Source organism: Glycine max, chromosome 7 (assembly GCF_000004515.6).
Source record: "Glycine max cultivar Williams 82 chromosome 7, Glycine_max_v4.0, whole genome shotgun sequence".
Taxonomy (NCBI): domain Eukaryota; kingdom Viridiplantae; phylum Streptophyta; class Magnoliopsida; order Fabales; family Fabaceae; genus Glycine; species Glycine max.
This window is the reverse complement of record NC_038243.2, coordinates 2,703,834-2,721,393: the sequence shown is the minus strand read 5'-3', so window position 1 is coordinate 2,721,393 and position 17,560 is coordinate 2,703,834. Positions and strand designations below refer to the sequence as shown.

Here is a 17,560-nt window from a genome sequence, read left to right as displayed (position 1 = left end):
TCATTTCTGTTTATCTTTCTCTTTCGATCATATCATAAATCCTATTTTACATATATTTTTCTCTTTTATTTTTTTTTCTCTTTAGGTGTATGTTAACATACGAGGTATCTATCAAACATTTTCCTTTTGAAAATTGGATTTTGAAAACTACTTTTTGAAATATGCTAAATTAATACTCACAAAAAATATTTTTTGAAGTGTTTTAAAATTTTAACACTGCCTAAAACTCTTATGAAAAATGAATATTTTGGGGAAAAATTAAATGGGATGTGTGTTAGTAAAAATGGAGGTATAAATAACATTTGTATTAAGGGTGTTTGTAAAACACAAGGCCTTGCGATTGGGCTAAGGAGTCCATGGGTAATAGATCTAAACTCAGATCCACTAATTGAGTTTCATAAAAGTGACTGAAATGAGAGGGATGCGTATGATGCAAATTAAATTAAAAATAAAATTGAAGTGAATAAAATAAAATATAATTATTAGAATATAATGACAATGTATATATATATATATATATATATTTCAAATTTAACTATAAATTATTATGATAAAATTATTACCTCATGCAATAGTTATTTTAAAATTATATTAAAAGTGATTTTAAATAAATATAAATATTTTTACACAAAATAAACATATGACTAGTATTTTCACTAAATGATAAGTGGTGTTTATGCATTGGTATAAAGTCTTATTGTATTTACATAAGTGAAAATGATTTATTTATTAAAAAAATTCATATTTAATTTTTATTGCCTACAATTTTTTTTTGGATCAAATAATAGTACGTCACCGAATAAAATTAATCATTGAATTAATAAGTTGAGAGAAAAATGTATTCACTCACCGGGAAAAAAAATTGATCAAACGGTAATTTGATGGTGATGTAGTATTGAGGAAAGTAAATGGTAATTTCATGGTTAGAGGCGAGAAAGTGAGACATACATAAGCGCACACTTGCCTTGTTTCGTGTTTTCAGTCACAGTAGGGTTACCTTGCCTCGCAAACGCAGTTGCTTTGCTTTGCAGGTCGCAAAACGCCACCCTTCTCTCTCTCTCTCTCGTGATCCTATCTATCTGTCTATCATTTAATTTAATTTCATTCTCTTCCTATCGAATCTCTCTGCAACACCAGCATCCCTGCATCAATGGGCGCTTCTCTGCCCCCCAAGGAGGCCAACCTCTTCAAGCTTATTGTCGTAAGCTTCGATTCGCTTTCTATTTCTCCATTTCTCTCTGCTTTTATGCTTGCTTATCGTAGCTCCACGCAACTTTAATCACTGTGTTGTGCTCATGCGCTTGTTTCCCCATCTTAAAACCCTAGATTCTCTTCTCACGCTATATTCGGTCGCTGAGAATCTCTAGGAATCTCAATGAAGGACTGTTGGGGATCTTTGGTTCATTTTTGTTGTTCTAATTTGTGATGTCTTTGGTTGGGGAATTGGTGATTTGGTACTTTCGACTTTTAGCTTGCTGGCTTCACTATGCTTTTTGTTTTCCGTAAGAGGTAGTTTCTTTCGGTGCTGCAAATCTAGGACCAATGTTATCGGGGATATTCAGTTATTTTCCTTAAGTGTTATTTGTAAGTTCTTACAAGTATCGGGTTTTCAGGGGATTAGGACACTTCAGAGTTTTTTTCCCCCTGCGGCCATAGGAAGCAGAGCAGGAATTTCTAACTGATATTAGAATGACTGGATGTGGTTGTTTTTATCAAGGAAAATGTTGTTTGGACACTGTATGCTATTCTACACCAAGGGAGAGAAACAAGTGTAGGTAGCATAGGTGATACGACTTGATAGGAATAGAGAAAGTGAGAAATGATATGTGTTGATAGAGCGATTGTAAAGTATCGATGTACATGTATCACCACTCACCTCTCTTTTATCAATGTGTGTGCGTGCATGCTACCAGACTTAATCATTTGGCCATGCTGTGGATAATAAAAACAATGAAATTTGGAATTAGTTATTGCATCTTTAAGGAATTAGAACTGAAAAACGACTAAAGTAGTTGAAGTTGATTCCATTGCTTTGAATACATTTGACATTGTTCTTGTTCTTTGTAGTAGGTTTTCTTGAGTTTTCGGGGAAAAATCCATTTATTGGTCACAAGCTCTTGTAATTAAAATTTGATTATCTTATCATTAGGATATTTATGTGAGTGAAATAATCTTGTTTTTGGAGGTGGTGGGTAAATTTGACGTCAAGGTTATGTGTCATTGTTCTTGTTTCTGCAGAAATCATATGAAACCAAACAATATAAAAAGGGTCTCAAAGCCGCTGATGCCATTTTGAAAAAATTCCCAGACCATGGAGGTATACTCTTTTTTTGGTGATTATTTTATAATTTTATTTCCCTTCTTAATTGTTTAAGTCATGCAAGAAATGCAATGTTAGCCCCTCCCTCCCTTCCCCTTTTCTATCTATTATTTCTTATTTGCAGCATATTTTATTTCTTTGGTCATAGTTTTTATTTATGTGTCCGTTCCTGTTTCTTGATGATAGAAACTTTATCGATGAAGGGTTTGACATTAAATTGCATGGATCGTAAGTCCGAAGCATATGAACTTGTTCGTCAAGGATTAAAGGTTTGTTTGTTGTCTTTGATTTTACATAATTTATCAATCTTACAATAGTCGTCTGTCAGATGATCCAGCTTTGATTTTTGTTCTGGTACAGAATGACCTTAAAAGTCATGTTTGCTGGCATGTTTATGGTCTCCTTTATCGGTCCGACAGAGAATACAGGGAGGCGATCAAGTGCTATCGAAATGCACTGAGAATAGATCCCGACAATATTGAAATTCTTCGTGACCTATCACTCCTACAGGTAGCATCTTAAATGCACTTGCCTTTAGTTGCTTCTCTATATATCAATAAATTTAACCTGAATGTTAGTCTTTGATTTTGTTGGCATGTACTTAAGTTTGAAAATCATAATGTTAAGTGGAGGCATTTTTTTTTTGTCTTCTATTTTCATTTCCTAGACACCACTCTCATTTGCCAATTTTAGAAATTATGTTTGGTTGGTGTAGTTTTTATTATAGTTACTAAGTTGTCACAGTTGTTTCAACTTCCAGTCCAGAATTTGAAATTTGAGAATGAAACTGTGGATTAATTGCTGTTTTCACGTTTGGCCCATTACTGAGAAATGTTTATTTTATCAAAACACGGCCAAAAATGTTTTGAAGCCTGTTTTGAGTTTTTACTGTAAATGAGAACTGGAAATACACAAACCAAACATGGTTTTGATGTTCTTCTGTGGCCACTTCAAATTCAGTGTAGAGTACTTATGTATTACTTCTAGAATTATTTATGACATTTAACTTGTGCTGGATTAAGGGGAAGGGTGAATGAAAATCTCCTTCTGGTCTCCTTACCTTCCCTTCTTCATTTTGGAGTGCACAAAGAAAGGCAATATCATGGGAGGATGCCTTTTTTATTTATTAATAGTATAGAGAAAAACTCCATAAACTGTTCCTGCAGATAACTGGCCGTAACACTGACTTTCTGTCACTTGATTGTAATCTGTGCATTTGATGAGTAGGATAGGTTTTGCTTAATAGTCATATGAAAAATGTGACCAAACAAAAAAGTAACAAAGAGATGGGTTACATGGAGATGATTCTAAATATATGGTTGATCACATAAATCTGAAACTCTAATTTCAACTGACCTGAATATTCCCATGAATTACAGTGAATAAATGTTCTCTGCTGTACTATAGTACTGTTTATCTAGTACTTTTCATTAAATATATATGCATATGAATATATCTTCTGTGATTTTTTTGTGATTTAATTTGTTTTACTCATTATGGTAACTCTTCACTCACAGGCACAAATGCGAGATTTGTCAGGCTTTGTTGAGACAAGACAACAACTTTTGACTTTGAAGCCAAATCATCGCATGAACTGGATTGGATTTTCTGTAGCCCATCATTTGAACTCTAAGTATGATTTGAATTTATATTGAATTATTTTTTCCCAAATGGAGACAGCCATTGGCCTCGGATCTTTTATTTTTATTTTTTTTGTGTGGGGGTTCTTCCTCTGTATTGTTTATGTCCTTGATACAATGATACAATATATGCAGTTTGTCCCTATTATACTTTCTTCTTCTTTTCCTTTTTTCTTTTACTATAATTGGCAGTTGTGGGGTTCTTTGCAGCATGAGTTTGCTTATTTAAAGGTTATATAATGGCTCTAAGGTCCTAAGATTGGGGGAGGGATGGCCCAGGGAGCGGGGTGGTGTGGTTCTTTGTTTGTATAAATAATGTCAATGAATAACGATTATGGGAATTTATTAATGTAGGAAAATGTGACAAAAATGTTGTTTTGTTTGGTTTGAGGAACTGGTTGGAGAATTTTTGTTTCTTTGGGAACCTATTGCATCATATGTTTTCCCAAAAGGTCCTCCATTTCCTTTACCCTGAACCTTTGGATCAAGCATTACTCTTGTTTTGCTATTATAAATGGATGCTGATGAAATATCATAATTTCGTTCTTTTGGTTGTTTGTAATACCTATCTTTTGAATGTGTACCAGTTCATTCAAAGCAGTTGAAATTTTGGAAGCATATGAAGGGACTTTGGATGAGGATCATCCTCCAGAAAATGAACGGTGTGAGCATGGGGAAATGCTTTTATACAAGGTTTTCCTCTGGCTGTGTGTTTGCAGCTGTTTCTTTTTTAATGCATTATGCTTATTCAAATATTGGTGCTTGATGTAGCTTTTACTGTAATTAGCTTTCTGTTTACATGAAAATTTAAATTGGCTACCTTTTTTTGGTTTAACTTTTAGACATCAAAATTTTGTATATTACTAACTGCTAATATTTACTTCAAAACTGTATTAGAGAATCTTGTGACTTTGATGCCTCGATTAAAGGCCTGTTTAGACATGTTGACCTTTTCTCTGTCAAACCCAGCGATCTGGATTTATGAATTTTTGGGTTGTCTGACTGGCAACATAGTAAACTGGCCACATATGTCCAACAGATATGGTATTCACTGTCTAGTACAAGTCTTGGTATTGGTGACTTCTGTGAGGCATTATGGGACTGAAAAATGGCTTATTTGTGCACCAGTTATTTTATTCACATAACCTAAGCAGCAGGTGGAGTAAATCATAATAATGAGCTAAGGTTGACCCCTAGGTTGTATTCATGGTATTCTGAAGCTTCTATCAATTAGATCAGATCAAACCCTTAGTAGGGTTGGTGTAATTGAAATGTATTTTGGCTCTATGTGATGCTCTTTTATATTGCTAATGATAGCTGGTATCCACTATGGCTTTATAAATCAAATGAATTTTTTTTGTCACTTTAATATTTTGATATATAGTCAAAATACGTTTGTTGAATATGATTCTTTTTGTTGTCAATTTTACTGTTGAATGTTCAAGAATATGAAATCTTTATATGGTTTGACTGCTGATATTATTTTTCCCTGTAATCTTTCTCTGCACTAAAATTGTTGCCCAGATCTCATTGTTAGAGGAATGCGGGTTTCTTGAGAGAGCTCTGGAGGAGTTGCACAAAAAAGAATCTAAAATTGTATGTATGTTTTAGTTTTATTAACCTGGGTAATTTGATAAGTGGAACGAATACATGATATATAACTTGCTTCTGATTATGTCTTCCTAGGTTGATAAGCTTGTATACAAAGAACAAGAGGTTTCACTTTTAGTAAAGCTTGGTCACTTAGACGAAGGCGAAGCTTTGTACCGGGCATTACTTTCCATGAATCCTGATAATTATAGGTGATCTCTGTTGCCACTTATATTTTAGGTTTGAGTATCTCAACTGATTAGTCCTTTTCAGGTGTTTTTCCCCCTGCTGTTATTGTTTTTTTTTTTTTTTGGCACCTTTCTTGGTTCTCAATAAAATTGTTCTATAAACAAAAGTTCCATTTTAATTATTCATTGTGTTTCAAATGGTGAGATTGAGATGAATGCATGTATTCTATGGTTGTTTGACTATACTTTTGTCATTACTGTGGCTTTTACTTCCCCACCATTTATCAGATGACATGTAGATGATATATATTTTTTGTTTAGCTTGCCATAGATTTTTATATCTATTGTTTTTTGTTCAAATCTTCTGTGAATACTTCATTTAAAAAATATATTTCTTCTCTTATTATAGTTAAGTTATTTGGATGTCAATTTGTCTTTCGGGTTATAAAAGTTACTGGTATATTTTTATAAGATTACGGGATAGTTTTTAGAGAAATTATTATTATCTTTTTTATTAGCCACCAGTGTAAATGGATGCGGGGATGATTTTGGTTCAGTTATGGAATTGCTTTATTTTATTTAAATTTGGCTCTATTTGGTTTGATATGCAGTCTACACTGTATTTTTGTGTATATTGATATTTGCTTATTTTGTCTACTGTACTTGTAGAAACTGAATTTAAGTTTATGATTCATGTTACTGTTCAGATACTATGAAGGTCTCCAAAAGTGTGTTGGATTATATTTAGAAGATGGCCAGTACTCTCCTGATCAAATAGATCGGTTAGATTCATTGTACAAAACACTTGTACAACAATATAAGTGGTCTTCTGCTGTTAAGGTAATGTTGTGTATTGTTATTTTTTATAAATATTGAGGAAACTTGGATTGGATATCTATTAGCATAATAAGTGTGACCATAGTGTTTTCTCCCTTCTATTACAATTTTACAAAATGCATGCTAGATTTCAAATGAAAGAATCCTTGTTTTGGTGCTCCACTAGTATATTTTATCAACATGAGTGTTGTTGGAATTCATTTTTTTAAAATGAAATTCATTCTTTATTTTATCTTGTTTGCCAGAGAATACCACTAGATTTTCTACAAGGTGGCCAATTTCGAGAAGCAGCAGACAGTTATATTAGGCCTCTCCTAACCAAGGTTTACAAAATTCCTTTTTATATTGTATTATGCCTACTTTAGTTATTTCAAAATTGACTGGGATTTCTTTTGGTGTTGTTTCTAGGGAGTTCCATCTCTGTTCTCTGATCTATCATCTTTGTACAATCATCCTGGGAAGGTCAGTCTTGTCACATACATTTCTATTATTGAGAGTATGAGATTTCTTATGATCAAATTTTCTGCCATTATTATATATTATGAATTTATGATGCTGGACAATACTGATTCTGTGTTTTTGTTCTCTTTTTTTTTTTTAAACTTTGTCCAGGCCGACATTTTGGAACAACTTATTCTTGAGTTAGAGCATTCAATTAGGATGTCTGGCCATTATCCTGGAAGGTAAAATATTTGTTACTCCATTCATGTGTTACAACACGAAAATTTTCATACAGTGCAGAATTGCAGATGTTACCCTCTCTTGGTTAGCTCTTGAATGAAGAGAAGAGAGACAAACACATCTGTCTGATAACATTGCAGATCAGCAATTGAAATTTCATTGGAACAACCATAAGCAACAACAACAACAACAACAACGCCTTATCCCACTAGGTGGGGTCGGCTACATGGATCAACTTCCGCCATAATGTTCTATCAAGTACCATACTTCTATCCAAACCATTAATTTCGAGATCCTTTTTTATAACCTCTCTTATAGTCTTTTTGGGTCTTCCTCTGCCTCGAATTGTTTGTCTTCTCTCCATCTGGTCTACTCTCCTCACTACAGAGTCTACCGGTCTTCTCTCTACATGCCCAAACCACCTAAGTCTATTTTCCACCATCTTCTCTACAATAGGCGCTACTCTAACCCTCTCTTTAATAGCTTCGTTTCTAATTTTATCCTGTCGAGTCTTACCACACATCCACCGCAACATCCTCATCTCCGCTACACCTACTTTATTCTCATGTTGGCTCTTGACCGCCCAACATTCTGTTCCGTACAAAATCGCCGGTCTTACCGCAGTCCGATAAAACTTTCCCTTTAGCTTGATCGGTACCTTTGCATCACATAACACCCCCGATGCTTTTCTCCATTTCATCCATCCTACTTGAATGCGATGATTCACATCCCCTTCAATTTCCCCATCATCCTGTATTACAGACCCAAGATATTTAAACCGTGTGACTTGAGGGATAATATGGTCTCCTATTTTCACCTCTGAGTTAGAAACCCTCCTTCTTTTGTTGAACTTACATTCCATATACTCCGATTTGCTTCTGTTTAGGCGAAAGCCATGTGTTTCTAGAGCTCATCTCCAAGTTTCCAACCTCTCATTCAACTCCTCCCTCGAATCTCCAAGGAGGACTATGTCATCTGCAAAAAGCATGCATCTCAGCGCTATCTCTTGGATTTGTTCCGTGAGGACATCCAGAATTAAGGTAAAAAGGTAGGGGCTAAGGGTTGACCCTTGATGTAAACCAATTGTGATGGGAAAATCGTCTGACTCTCCACCCTGTGTCCTAACACTAGTCAATACCCTATCATACATATCTTGGATAGCTCGAATATATGCAACCCTAACCCCTTTCTTCTCTAGAGCTTTCCACAAAATCTCTCTAGGCACTCTATCATACGCTTTCTCCAAGTCAATAAAAATCAAGTGCAAGTCTTGTTGGGCCATGCGATATTGCTCCATCACCCGCCGTAATAAATAAATCGCTTCCATGGTCGACCTTCCCGGCATGAAACCAAATTGATTCTCAGTAACTTGAGTCTCCTTTCTTAATCTCCGTTCGATCACTCTTTCCCATAATTTCATGGTATGACTCATGAGCTTGATTCCCCTATAATTTGCACAATTTTGTATATCCCCCTTGTTCTTATAGATTGGCACTAACGTGCTTCTCCTCCTTTCCTCCGGCATGCGTTTTGACCTCATAATTTCGTTAGAGTTCGGTGAGCCACTCAAGACCTCTATCTCCAAGAGTTTTCCACACTTCAATAGGTATGTTGTCTAGCCCCACCGCCTTACCATTACTCATTCTTTTCAACGCTTCCTTTACTTCCTGTTTCTGAATTCGACGATAGTACTTATAGTTCCGGTCCTCTTCTCTTGTGTCTAGACTGCTAGAGTCATATCCATATCCATCATTAAATAAGTTGTGGAAATACGCCTTCCACCTTTCCTTGATATCTTTTTCATACACTAAGACTTTGCCTTCTTCATCCTTAACACACTTTACTTGATCCAAATCTCTAGTCTTCCTCTCTCTACCCTTAGCAAGCCTATATATAGATCTTTCTCCGTCCCTGGTTCCTAGAGCTTGGTATAGTCCGTCAAAAGCTTGGGCTCTTGCCTCACTCACCGCCTTTTTGGTTTCATTTCTAGCTATCTTATACTTATCCCAAGTTTCAGAATTTCTACACCTAGACCACTCCTTGAAACACTCCTTTTTTACTCTAACTTTGCTCTGAACATTTTCATTCCACCACCACGATTCTTTACCCCTAGGTCCAAAACCTCTAGCTTCACCCAACGTCTCTTTAGCCACTTTAATAATCTCTTGGGACATCTTGTTCCACATATCATTTGCACTTCCTTGTGATTGTCCACACCAACCCTCCCATATCTTTTGTTGGAAGATTCCTTGTTTCTCACCCTTCAAGTGCCACCATTTGATCCTTGGTGCTACCAGAGGACTTCTTCTCTTTGTCCTATCTCTAATTCTTACATCCATAACCAAAACTCTATGTTGGGTAGTCAAGCTCTCTCCCGGGATAACTTTACAGTTCAAGCAATACTTCCTATCAGACTTCCTGATAAGGAAGAAATCTATCTGAGAACATGTCCCTCCACTTTTGTAAGTGATAAGATGTTCCTCTCTTTTCTTAAACCATGTATTGGCTATAGAAAGATCCAAAGTCTCCGAAAACTCCAAGATGGATTTACCCTCCCCATTCATCTCCCCTAGGCCAAAACCCCCATGCACCCCCTCAAAACCTCTAGCCACGCTATCTACATGTCGATTGAGATCCCCTCCTAGGAAAACTTTCTCTCCTTGGGGTATATCCTGAAGTACCCCTTTTAGATCCTCCCAAAATTTTACCTTAAAGTGTTCTGCTAACCCAACCTGAGGTGCGTACCCACTAATAACATTAAAGGTGTCCTGTCCCACTACCAATTTTAAGACTATGATACGATCTCCTACTCTTCTTACATCCACGACATCCTTCTTGCACTCCTTGTCCACAATAATCCCTACCCCATTTCTTGATCTGATTTTTCCCGTATACCACAGCTTAAATCCCGAGTTGTCTAATTCTTTCGCTTTTTCACCTGTCCACTTAGTTTCTTGTAGGCACATAAAATTGATCTTCCTCCTCACCATAACATCCACTATTTCCATAGATTTTCCAGTAAGTGTGCCTATATTCCATGTACCAAAGCGAATCCTCCTGTCATGAACTAGCTTCTTTACCCACACCCGTTCACGAAAATGTGGGAACCCTTGCTTACTTTTCACTACATCCGGGCGGCGATGCAGCGGCCCTTGCTCTTTTGACACTGTACTCGAGCCATACAGCGCGTTGCTTCCGGGCAACGACCTAGCATTCACATTATTACGTAATTGATCCATGTCATAGAGATTCGACAAAGTTTAACGTTGGCTGTCGAAAGCCTAACACAACCCTCTCCTTTTATCCGGGCTTGGGACCGGCTAAGAATAGCAAAGCTACCCTAGGCAGGATTTGGAACAACCATAAGCAAATCACCAAAATGAAACCCCAAAAACATGAGAATCTATGAGGCCATGACATGGCAATGAGCCTTATAATTGGTACTTAGGAATTCTTTTCTTGTGTTATATAGCTAACCACCATTTATCTTTTACAGGACGGACAAAGAACCCCCTTCTACTCTTATGTGGACTTTGTTTTTATTGGCTCAGGTTGGTAGCTATTATTTGATTTTTAGATTCATTATCCCCGTTTACTAAGATAATTTGTACTGGTGCAGCATTATGACAGGCGAGGCCAATATGAAATTGCTCTTTCTAAAATCGATGAAGCTATAGAACATACGCCTACAGTCATTGATCTATATTCTGTCAAGGTTTGCTTGAGTTATAAACACCTCTTCATTTCTTTCTAGTCCTTTTGTTTTATTATAAGGCTTTGTATTCCTAATCAACAGATAGTTATTAGAATCTTAGATTCATGGTTCAAATCCTACTATTTGATACAATGTCGTACAAATTTGTGTCTGTGTGAAGCCTTTGTATGAAGTAGCAGTTTTTTAATTCTAATGTCCGATTTATTTCTCTGGTAAAAATGATGATATTTTGTGTTCTATACAATAAGAGTTTTTAAATATTAAAAAATTAATATGGCATAAGGAATCACTCTAATTCTATTTTACTCAGAAAATAGGGATACATAGGTTCTTAATTGCTTGCAACAACGACTATTTTATCAAATTATTTGACGTGTTACATTATTTTGAAGATTTAGAGTTTCAAGAGAGTGGATGTTCAATATCATGCTGTAACATACGTAGACTTGTATTATGGCTGTTCTGAACCAGTTTAATCATTTGTCAGTTTAATAATTTATGGTATTATGACCACTCCCAATTTTAGACATTCTGAAATCTGAACTGCCATCCTTGAAAATCTGATTAAACAGTATGCTTCTGTTTACCATGGTTCATGTCATGTTCGTTCCATAACATATATGTCAAAGAATTTGGGAAAAATTGTCCAATATTTTGAATGAAGCTTTGTTATTCTAGGGATTAAAACAGGTATTGTTGAATTAAAGTTAGATAATTAAGTAACTTGTAGCCAAGTTAGACTATGTGTGAAACAGACTTTGGAGTTGCGGTGCTATCGTCAACAGTCTATAGCAAAATTTAAAGATTGGTGCCTTTCTTTGTAAAACAGAGTCGGATACTGAAGCATGCTGGTGATTTGGTTGCTGCTGCTGCATTTGCAGATGAAGCTAGGTGTATGGATCTTGCCGATCGTTATGTTAATAGTGAATGTGTAAAGCGCATGTTGCAGGCTGATCAGGTTTTTGTCTAGCTTTGGATTATATTTGGTTGTTAATCACACAGGCATTGTAATTGGTGGTGTTTTTTTCATTTTCATTTTCTTATTCTGCTTTATTTATTTATTTATTTCCTTGATACAAAGGTGGCATTGGCTGAAAAAACTGCTGTATTGTTCACAAAAGATGGGGATCAACACAATAACCTTCATGACATGCAGTGCATGTGGTTGGTATATAATGATATTTTAATATTTTGCACATCAAACGAATATTGTGGTTTAATTTCTTGACATGTCACATCTACCTTTGGAAGGTATGAGCTTGCCTCGGGTGAAAGCTACTTCCGTCAGGGTGATCTTGGACGGGCTCTCAAGAAATTTTTAGCAGTGGAGAAGCATTATGCCGATATTACTGAGGACCAATTTGATTTTCATTCATACTGCTTACGGAAAATGACTTTGCGTACTTATGTGGAAATGCTTAAATTTCAAGACCAATTGCATTCACATGCATATTTTCATAAAGCAGCAGCTGGTGCTATCAGGTGTATATCATGTCTTTTGTTGGTATTCTGCTATACTGGTTATACCTGTTAGTTTTGTGTGGTGCTTTGATTAACTGGGTCAAGGGAGTTAAAATCCCTTCAATCATACACACAAAGTACAATGTGCATTGGAAACTGAACTTGTGATCTTTTTCTTTTAAAAAAATTCTTGTTATCTGTTAGAGCAAGACTTTTTATTTTTATATACTTCAAGTTTGTTGTGGGTTTATAAGTTTGATTGGTTTTATGTCCTAAACAACGCTCCTTAAGGAATGTTGTAACTGCTGAGTTCTGATTTTGTGTTTATGATCTCATGAATGTAACACTTTGAGCTGCAGATGCTATATTAAGTTGCATGATTCTCCTCCAAAGTCTACAGCAGAGGAAGATGATAATATGTCAAAGTTGCTTCCTTCTCAGAAGAAGAAAATGAGACAAAAGCAGAGAAAGGCAGAAGCAAGAGCCAAAAAGGTATTGTAGTCAATTTCTATAGCTTCTGTGGAACTGCCTGTGGGAAGCATTTACCCTACTGTTTAATTTTGTTTTTAGGAGGCAGAAGAGAAGAATGAAGAGTCAAGTGCCAGTGGGGTATCAAAGTCTGGGAAGCGGCACGTAAAACCTGTTGACCCTGATCCAAACGGGGAGAAGTTGTTGCAGGTTCAAATTTAATGCATTTCATTTCCTATTAGAATAATAAAATATCTAATAATATAGATTATATCTTTGAGTAATATAGAGTATATTAAGATTATCTCATATCATTGGTTTCATGTTTCCTTACATTTTATGATTTGTTTCCTTATTTAGATCTAGTATTTAGTTTGAGGGGTAATGCTTTATGTTTTTTTATCACTTTGTAATACATCTTATCTTTTGAAGGAAGATATCTCTATTTAGTCTCATTATTCTCCTTTCCCTCCCTCTTGGCCCAAAACCTTATAATTTCAACTGTGTCCATTGGGTTTCTTATTTGGCTGTGTCAAAATTTCATTTAGTGTTCTAAGTAAAACTTTTCTCATGAGCTCATGTAGAAAAACTTTTCAACTGTGTCCATGCATATTTGCCTTTTGGGTCTTGGTAGAAAAACTGTAACTATCTAATCATCACAGGATGTTATAGTAGCATTATTATGTGCGAAGAGACCAATAGTTATAAAAAATGAAAAGGTTTTAGAAACACACAATACAAATAACATAATTCAGGAGGATGGAGTTGCAAAGCCCCTTGCATTGCTTCTGTTATATATAGGTGGATGTTTAAATAGGGTTTAGATTCATTATGTAAATTTGAATAATTTTGTAGTGTTCCTGTGTAATTTTTTTTTTCAAATAACATTTTCTTCAATTAAAAATAAAAATTAAATGGACTTTGACCAGTTAAAATGCTATAATAGACTTTTGCTGTTAAATACAGTATATGCATGACATATTTAAAAGCTGTTAAAGTCAGTATAATGCATGACAGTGTCAGGTTTATCAAACTCGCTAATTTGAATGTCAGGATGTTTCTACATATTCATTTTAGAAATTCACCTTTTTCTTGTGTGTTCTCCCCTATTTAGGTTGAAGATCCACTGTCAGAAGCTACTAAATACTTGAAGTTGCTGCAGAAGAATTCCCCTGATTCATTGGAGACGCACTTGCTCTCTTTTGAATTATATACAAGGAAACAAAAGATTTTGCTTGCCTTGCAGGTATGAAAAGCCCGGCTGGCATTATTTTGTTCGTTTTTAAGTAATTACACATTTTAAACTAAAATCCAATTAAATGTGTTCTCTTCTTTGTCTTTGGAGTTGTAGGCCGTAAAGCAGTTACTGAGATTGGATGCTGAACACCCTGATTCGCATCGTTGTTTGGTATGGTGTCTCTTTTAAAGAATACGTTAGTTCCATGTTATTGAGATTAGAAAATTTACTATTGTAATATTTTTCATATCAAAATCAAAATTAAAATACAAGTTAATCTCATCATTGCCCGCAAAGTCATATTTTTAATATCTCAGTAGTAGGGATAATAATAATGCTAATAAAAACAGTATGTATAATTGCTATACTTTAATCTTTTTGTCTTTATCATGAATTACATGAAAAGCATATGGCATATCAAAAGAAAATTTACCATTCGATTTGGAACCGGCTACTCCTAGACTGTTTTTCAATTTCTTTATCCTCATTTTCCCCTTTATTCTTGTGATTTGTTCTTTCCTCCATCGAACACATGCATGCAAAAGGAGGAAAAACTTCTTTCTGCTTGGATTTATTTCGGTCCATATGTTGCAGATTAAATTCTTCCATAAAGTGGGATCTATGAATGCTCCTGTGACCGACAGTGAGAAACTGATTTGGAGTGTCTTAGAGGCTGAGCGCCCTACTATTAGGTTCTTAATTAAGCTGTTTTTACTTCTTTTTTTCCCTTTTGTTCTCTTGGAGACTGGTATCTACAATTCTTTTATTCATTTTATGATTATCATTTTATTTTAACTTTATCTGCTTATTTCTTTTTTGCAGTCAGCTGCATGAGAAATCCCTGTTTGAGGCAAACAACTCTTTCCTTGAAAAACATAAAGGTCATAGTGAACCTTATCATCAATACAGCAACACATATCTTTCAAGCTTCTTTATGAAGATTTCTTAATTTGCTTCTCTGTTTGCAGATTCTTTGATGCATCGAGCAGCTTTTGCAGAAATCTTGCACATTTTGGATTCAAACAGAAAGTCTGAGGCTGTTAAGTTCGTTGAAGATTCAACAAATAACATAGTGCCCAGGTAATGCTTTACAACATTTTAAGCATGCTTGGTTTGGAGAAAGAAAGATTTATTAATGGCACAGTGAGAAGATGGGAAAGAATATTAAATGTCAAGGACGAGCCACCCTCCTGCTCAAATATTGTGAGAGGGTGACATTAAACATTCTGTTTTTTTGTGGATGAAGATGAATTGGTTTCTTCGTAAGTGCTAAATGGTGTTTCTGTAAAATACAGTCCCTTGTTTTGTTTCTAATTTTAATTTTTAAAAGGTGGTTAAATGTTTTTTATTTATTCCAGAGATGGAAACAACTTGTTTTTTCTCACATTAAATGTTTTTTCTTTTTTCAAACAAGGGCCGAGATGCAAAAGTGAAAAACATAGTGAATCAAATAAAGCGTATCAGATTACTTACAAAGCAATATAAAAAATCTTTAAAATGAGGACGTTAAAAAGTGACATTTCTTTTTTCTTTTAAAGAAGTTAGTGTGTAGAGGTGCTTATGTATCTTGTCCTATAATGTATGGTCTGTTGTGTCATGTTTGTTTCTGCATGTGATTTATAAGCTTAATCTAATTCTTTTCTAGATTCATTTTTGGCTTACAAATCTCAGTGATGGCATTAATAAATCTTTCAATGAATATCTTATGCTAGAAATGGAGCACTTGGACCAATCAGGGAATGGAATCTTACAGACTGTATTGCAGTTCACAAGCTTCTTGAAACAGTTCTTGCTGATCAGGATGCTGGATTGAGTAAGTATATCTGAGACTTTTGGGTTGCCTGACTAGTTTTTTCTGTTGGTTCGGCATAGGTATTTTGCCTGAAGATTAAATAATTACTAATTTGCTCTGAAGTAAACATGATTTTCTCTTGGAAAACGGGCTAGTGGAGATTAGAATTGTTTGCTAAAACATTTAGTTATTTTAAATCTTTAGCCACTATTCTGGGATGGGGTAAATGGCCTTTAAAACTACTATTCTGCTGAGATGGGATCAATGTTCTTCAAAATTTAGAAAGTTTCAGCTTTCTTTTATTCCAAATTAGGAAGCTTTGGTGCGTAAATTTCTTAAATCTTTGCCTAATTCTATGTTGTTCTCGATTGATTTTTCATTCCAATTTCTAATTTATATTAAAATTTTTGTAATAGTGCATCACGAGATTAATTCTATACTCTTGCAGGATGGAAGGTGCGTTGTGCAGAGTATTTCCCATATTCTACATACTTTGAGGGATGCCACAGCTCTGCCTCTCCCAACTCGGCCTTCAGTCAGTTACGTAAGAACTCTGAAAATGAGAGTCTAAACCATTCAGTGGATGGTCAAAATGTGGGCTCCATCACATCAAACGGGAAACTAGAGGCATTTAAAGATCTCACTATCTGATCAAATCAAATACATCCATCAGGCTAAAGACACGTGCGTGTTACCCAGTTTGGATGCTTATAAAACCAAACGGCATTTCATACTCCCAGAAACGACTGCGTTGCAATTTGCAGCAACAAAGGTCACAGTTTTGGTGCGGGTTATGGCAAATTCTACACTAGCCATTCCAATGTATTTTCTTTGCATGATTTCTCCCTCTCAGCTGTGAAATTTATTTGGTTTGCAAATGTGTATAATTTGCCTCAATTATGTTTTAGGATTGACTTTTTCAATTTGTTCACCCCTTTTTTTGAGAGGTGGTAGACGGGGGCTCATGGGCTTGTACCATTGTCGTAGATTTTCATTTTGGTCGTTGGGAGAGTTACAGAATTTTAGGTTTCTGTTCCTGCATTCAGCCAACATACATGTAGGGAGAGCATGTTGTATCTTTCCTATTTTATTGGCTTATTCATCATGTATAAACATTATGTGAAAATTTTGCTACTGGATGCCAAAATGACATTCTATTTTGGATGAATTCAGTAAAAAAATTGGAGGTTAATATTACTGTTGAATTGTGGGCATCATTTAACATGCCGCTGTCGTTACGGCGGAAAAGTTGTAGACGTCTTCACTGTGGGCAGCATTGTGACTGTCAGATTTATTAATATTCAATTGAATGGCTAGGGTCTTTGCTAGTAAACCGGCTAGGAAGGTTTCATTCCCATTGATTTAAAACATAACGTTATTCCACGTTGATTTCCAAATTATTTTGCCTGTCAGAATAGATTGCGAGTTCATGGGTGTAGCAAACATCGGATCCCGCATTCCTTTTTCCCGTTTGCATCCTTTACATTGGTTATTGTTTACTGGCATTTCTAGCAATGTTTGGATTGGTGGGGATGATGTTGAAAAATCGTAGTTGTTTTAAACCCACCATGATTTTTAAACGTGATTCACCACCTTCAGAAAACGATTTCCTAATTGAGGTTCCTAATTAA

General features: G+C 35.3%; 1 protein-coding gene across 2 annotated transcripts; it reads left to right on the top strand.

The window, feature by feature from the left end:
• Window positions 1-969: 969 nt before the first annotated feature.
• LOC100793968 (N-terminal acetyltransferase A complex auxiliary subunit NAA15) lies at window positions 970-17,097 on the top strand. Of its 2 annotated transcripts, XM_003528328.4 has the most exons (26): window positions 971-1,201; window positions 2,239-2,317; window positions 2,507-2,589; window positions 2,681-2,830; window positions 3,838-3,953; window positions 4,548-4,653; window positions 5,485-5,556; window positions 5,647-5,762; window positions 6,446-6,578; window positions 6,821-6,898; window positions 6,984-7,037; window positions 7,188-7,258; window positions 10,753-10,807; window positions 10,876-10,971; window positions 11,801-11,929; window positions 12,053-12,135; window positions 12,223-12,453; window positions 12,792-12,924; window positions 13,003-13,110; window positions 14,015-14,146; window positions 14,252-14,308; window positions 14,732-14,829; window positions 14,960-15,018; window positions 15,106-15,217; window positions 15,850-15,950; window positions 16,378-17,097. In XM_003528328.4, the coding sequence occupies exons 1-26, from the start codon at window positions 1,151-1,153 to the stop codon at window positions 16,578-16,580; spliced, it is 2,706 nt and encodes a 901-aa protein (XP_003528376.1). In that variant the 5' UTR covers window positions 971-1,150; the 3' UTR covers window positions 16,581-17,097. The 2 variants fall into 2 exon arrangements, with proteins under 2 accessions (XP_040873120.1, XP_003528376.1); XM_041017186.1 differs by having other exon boundaries at window positions 970-1,201; window positions 6,984-7,258.
• Window positions 17,098-17,560: the final 463 nt, after the last annotated feature.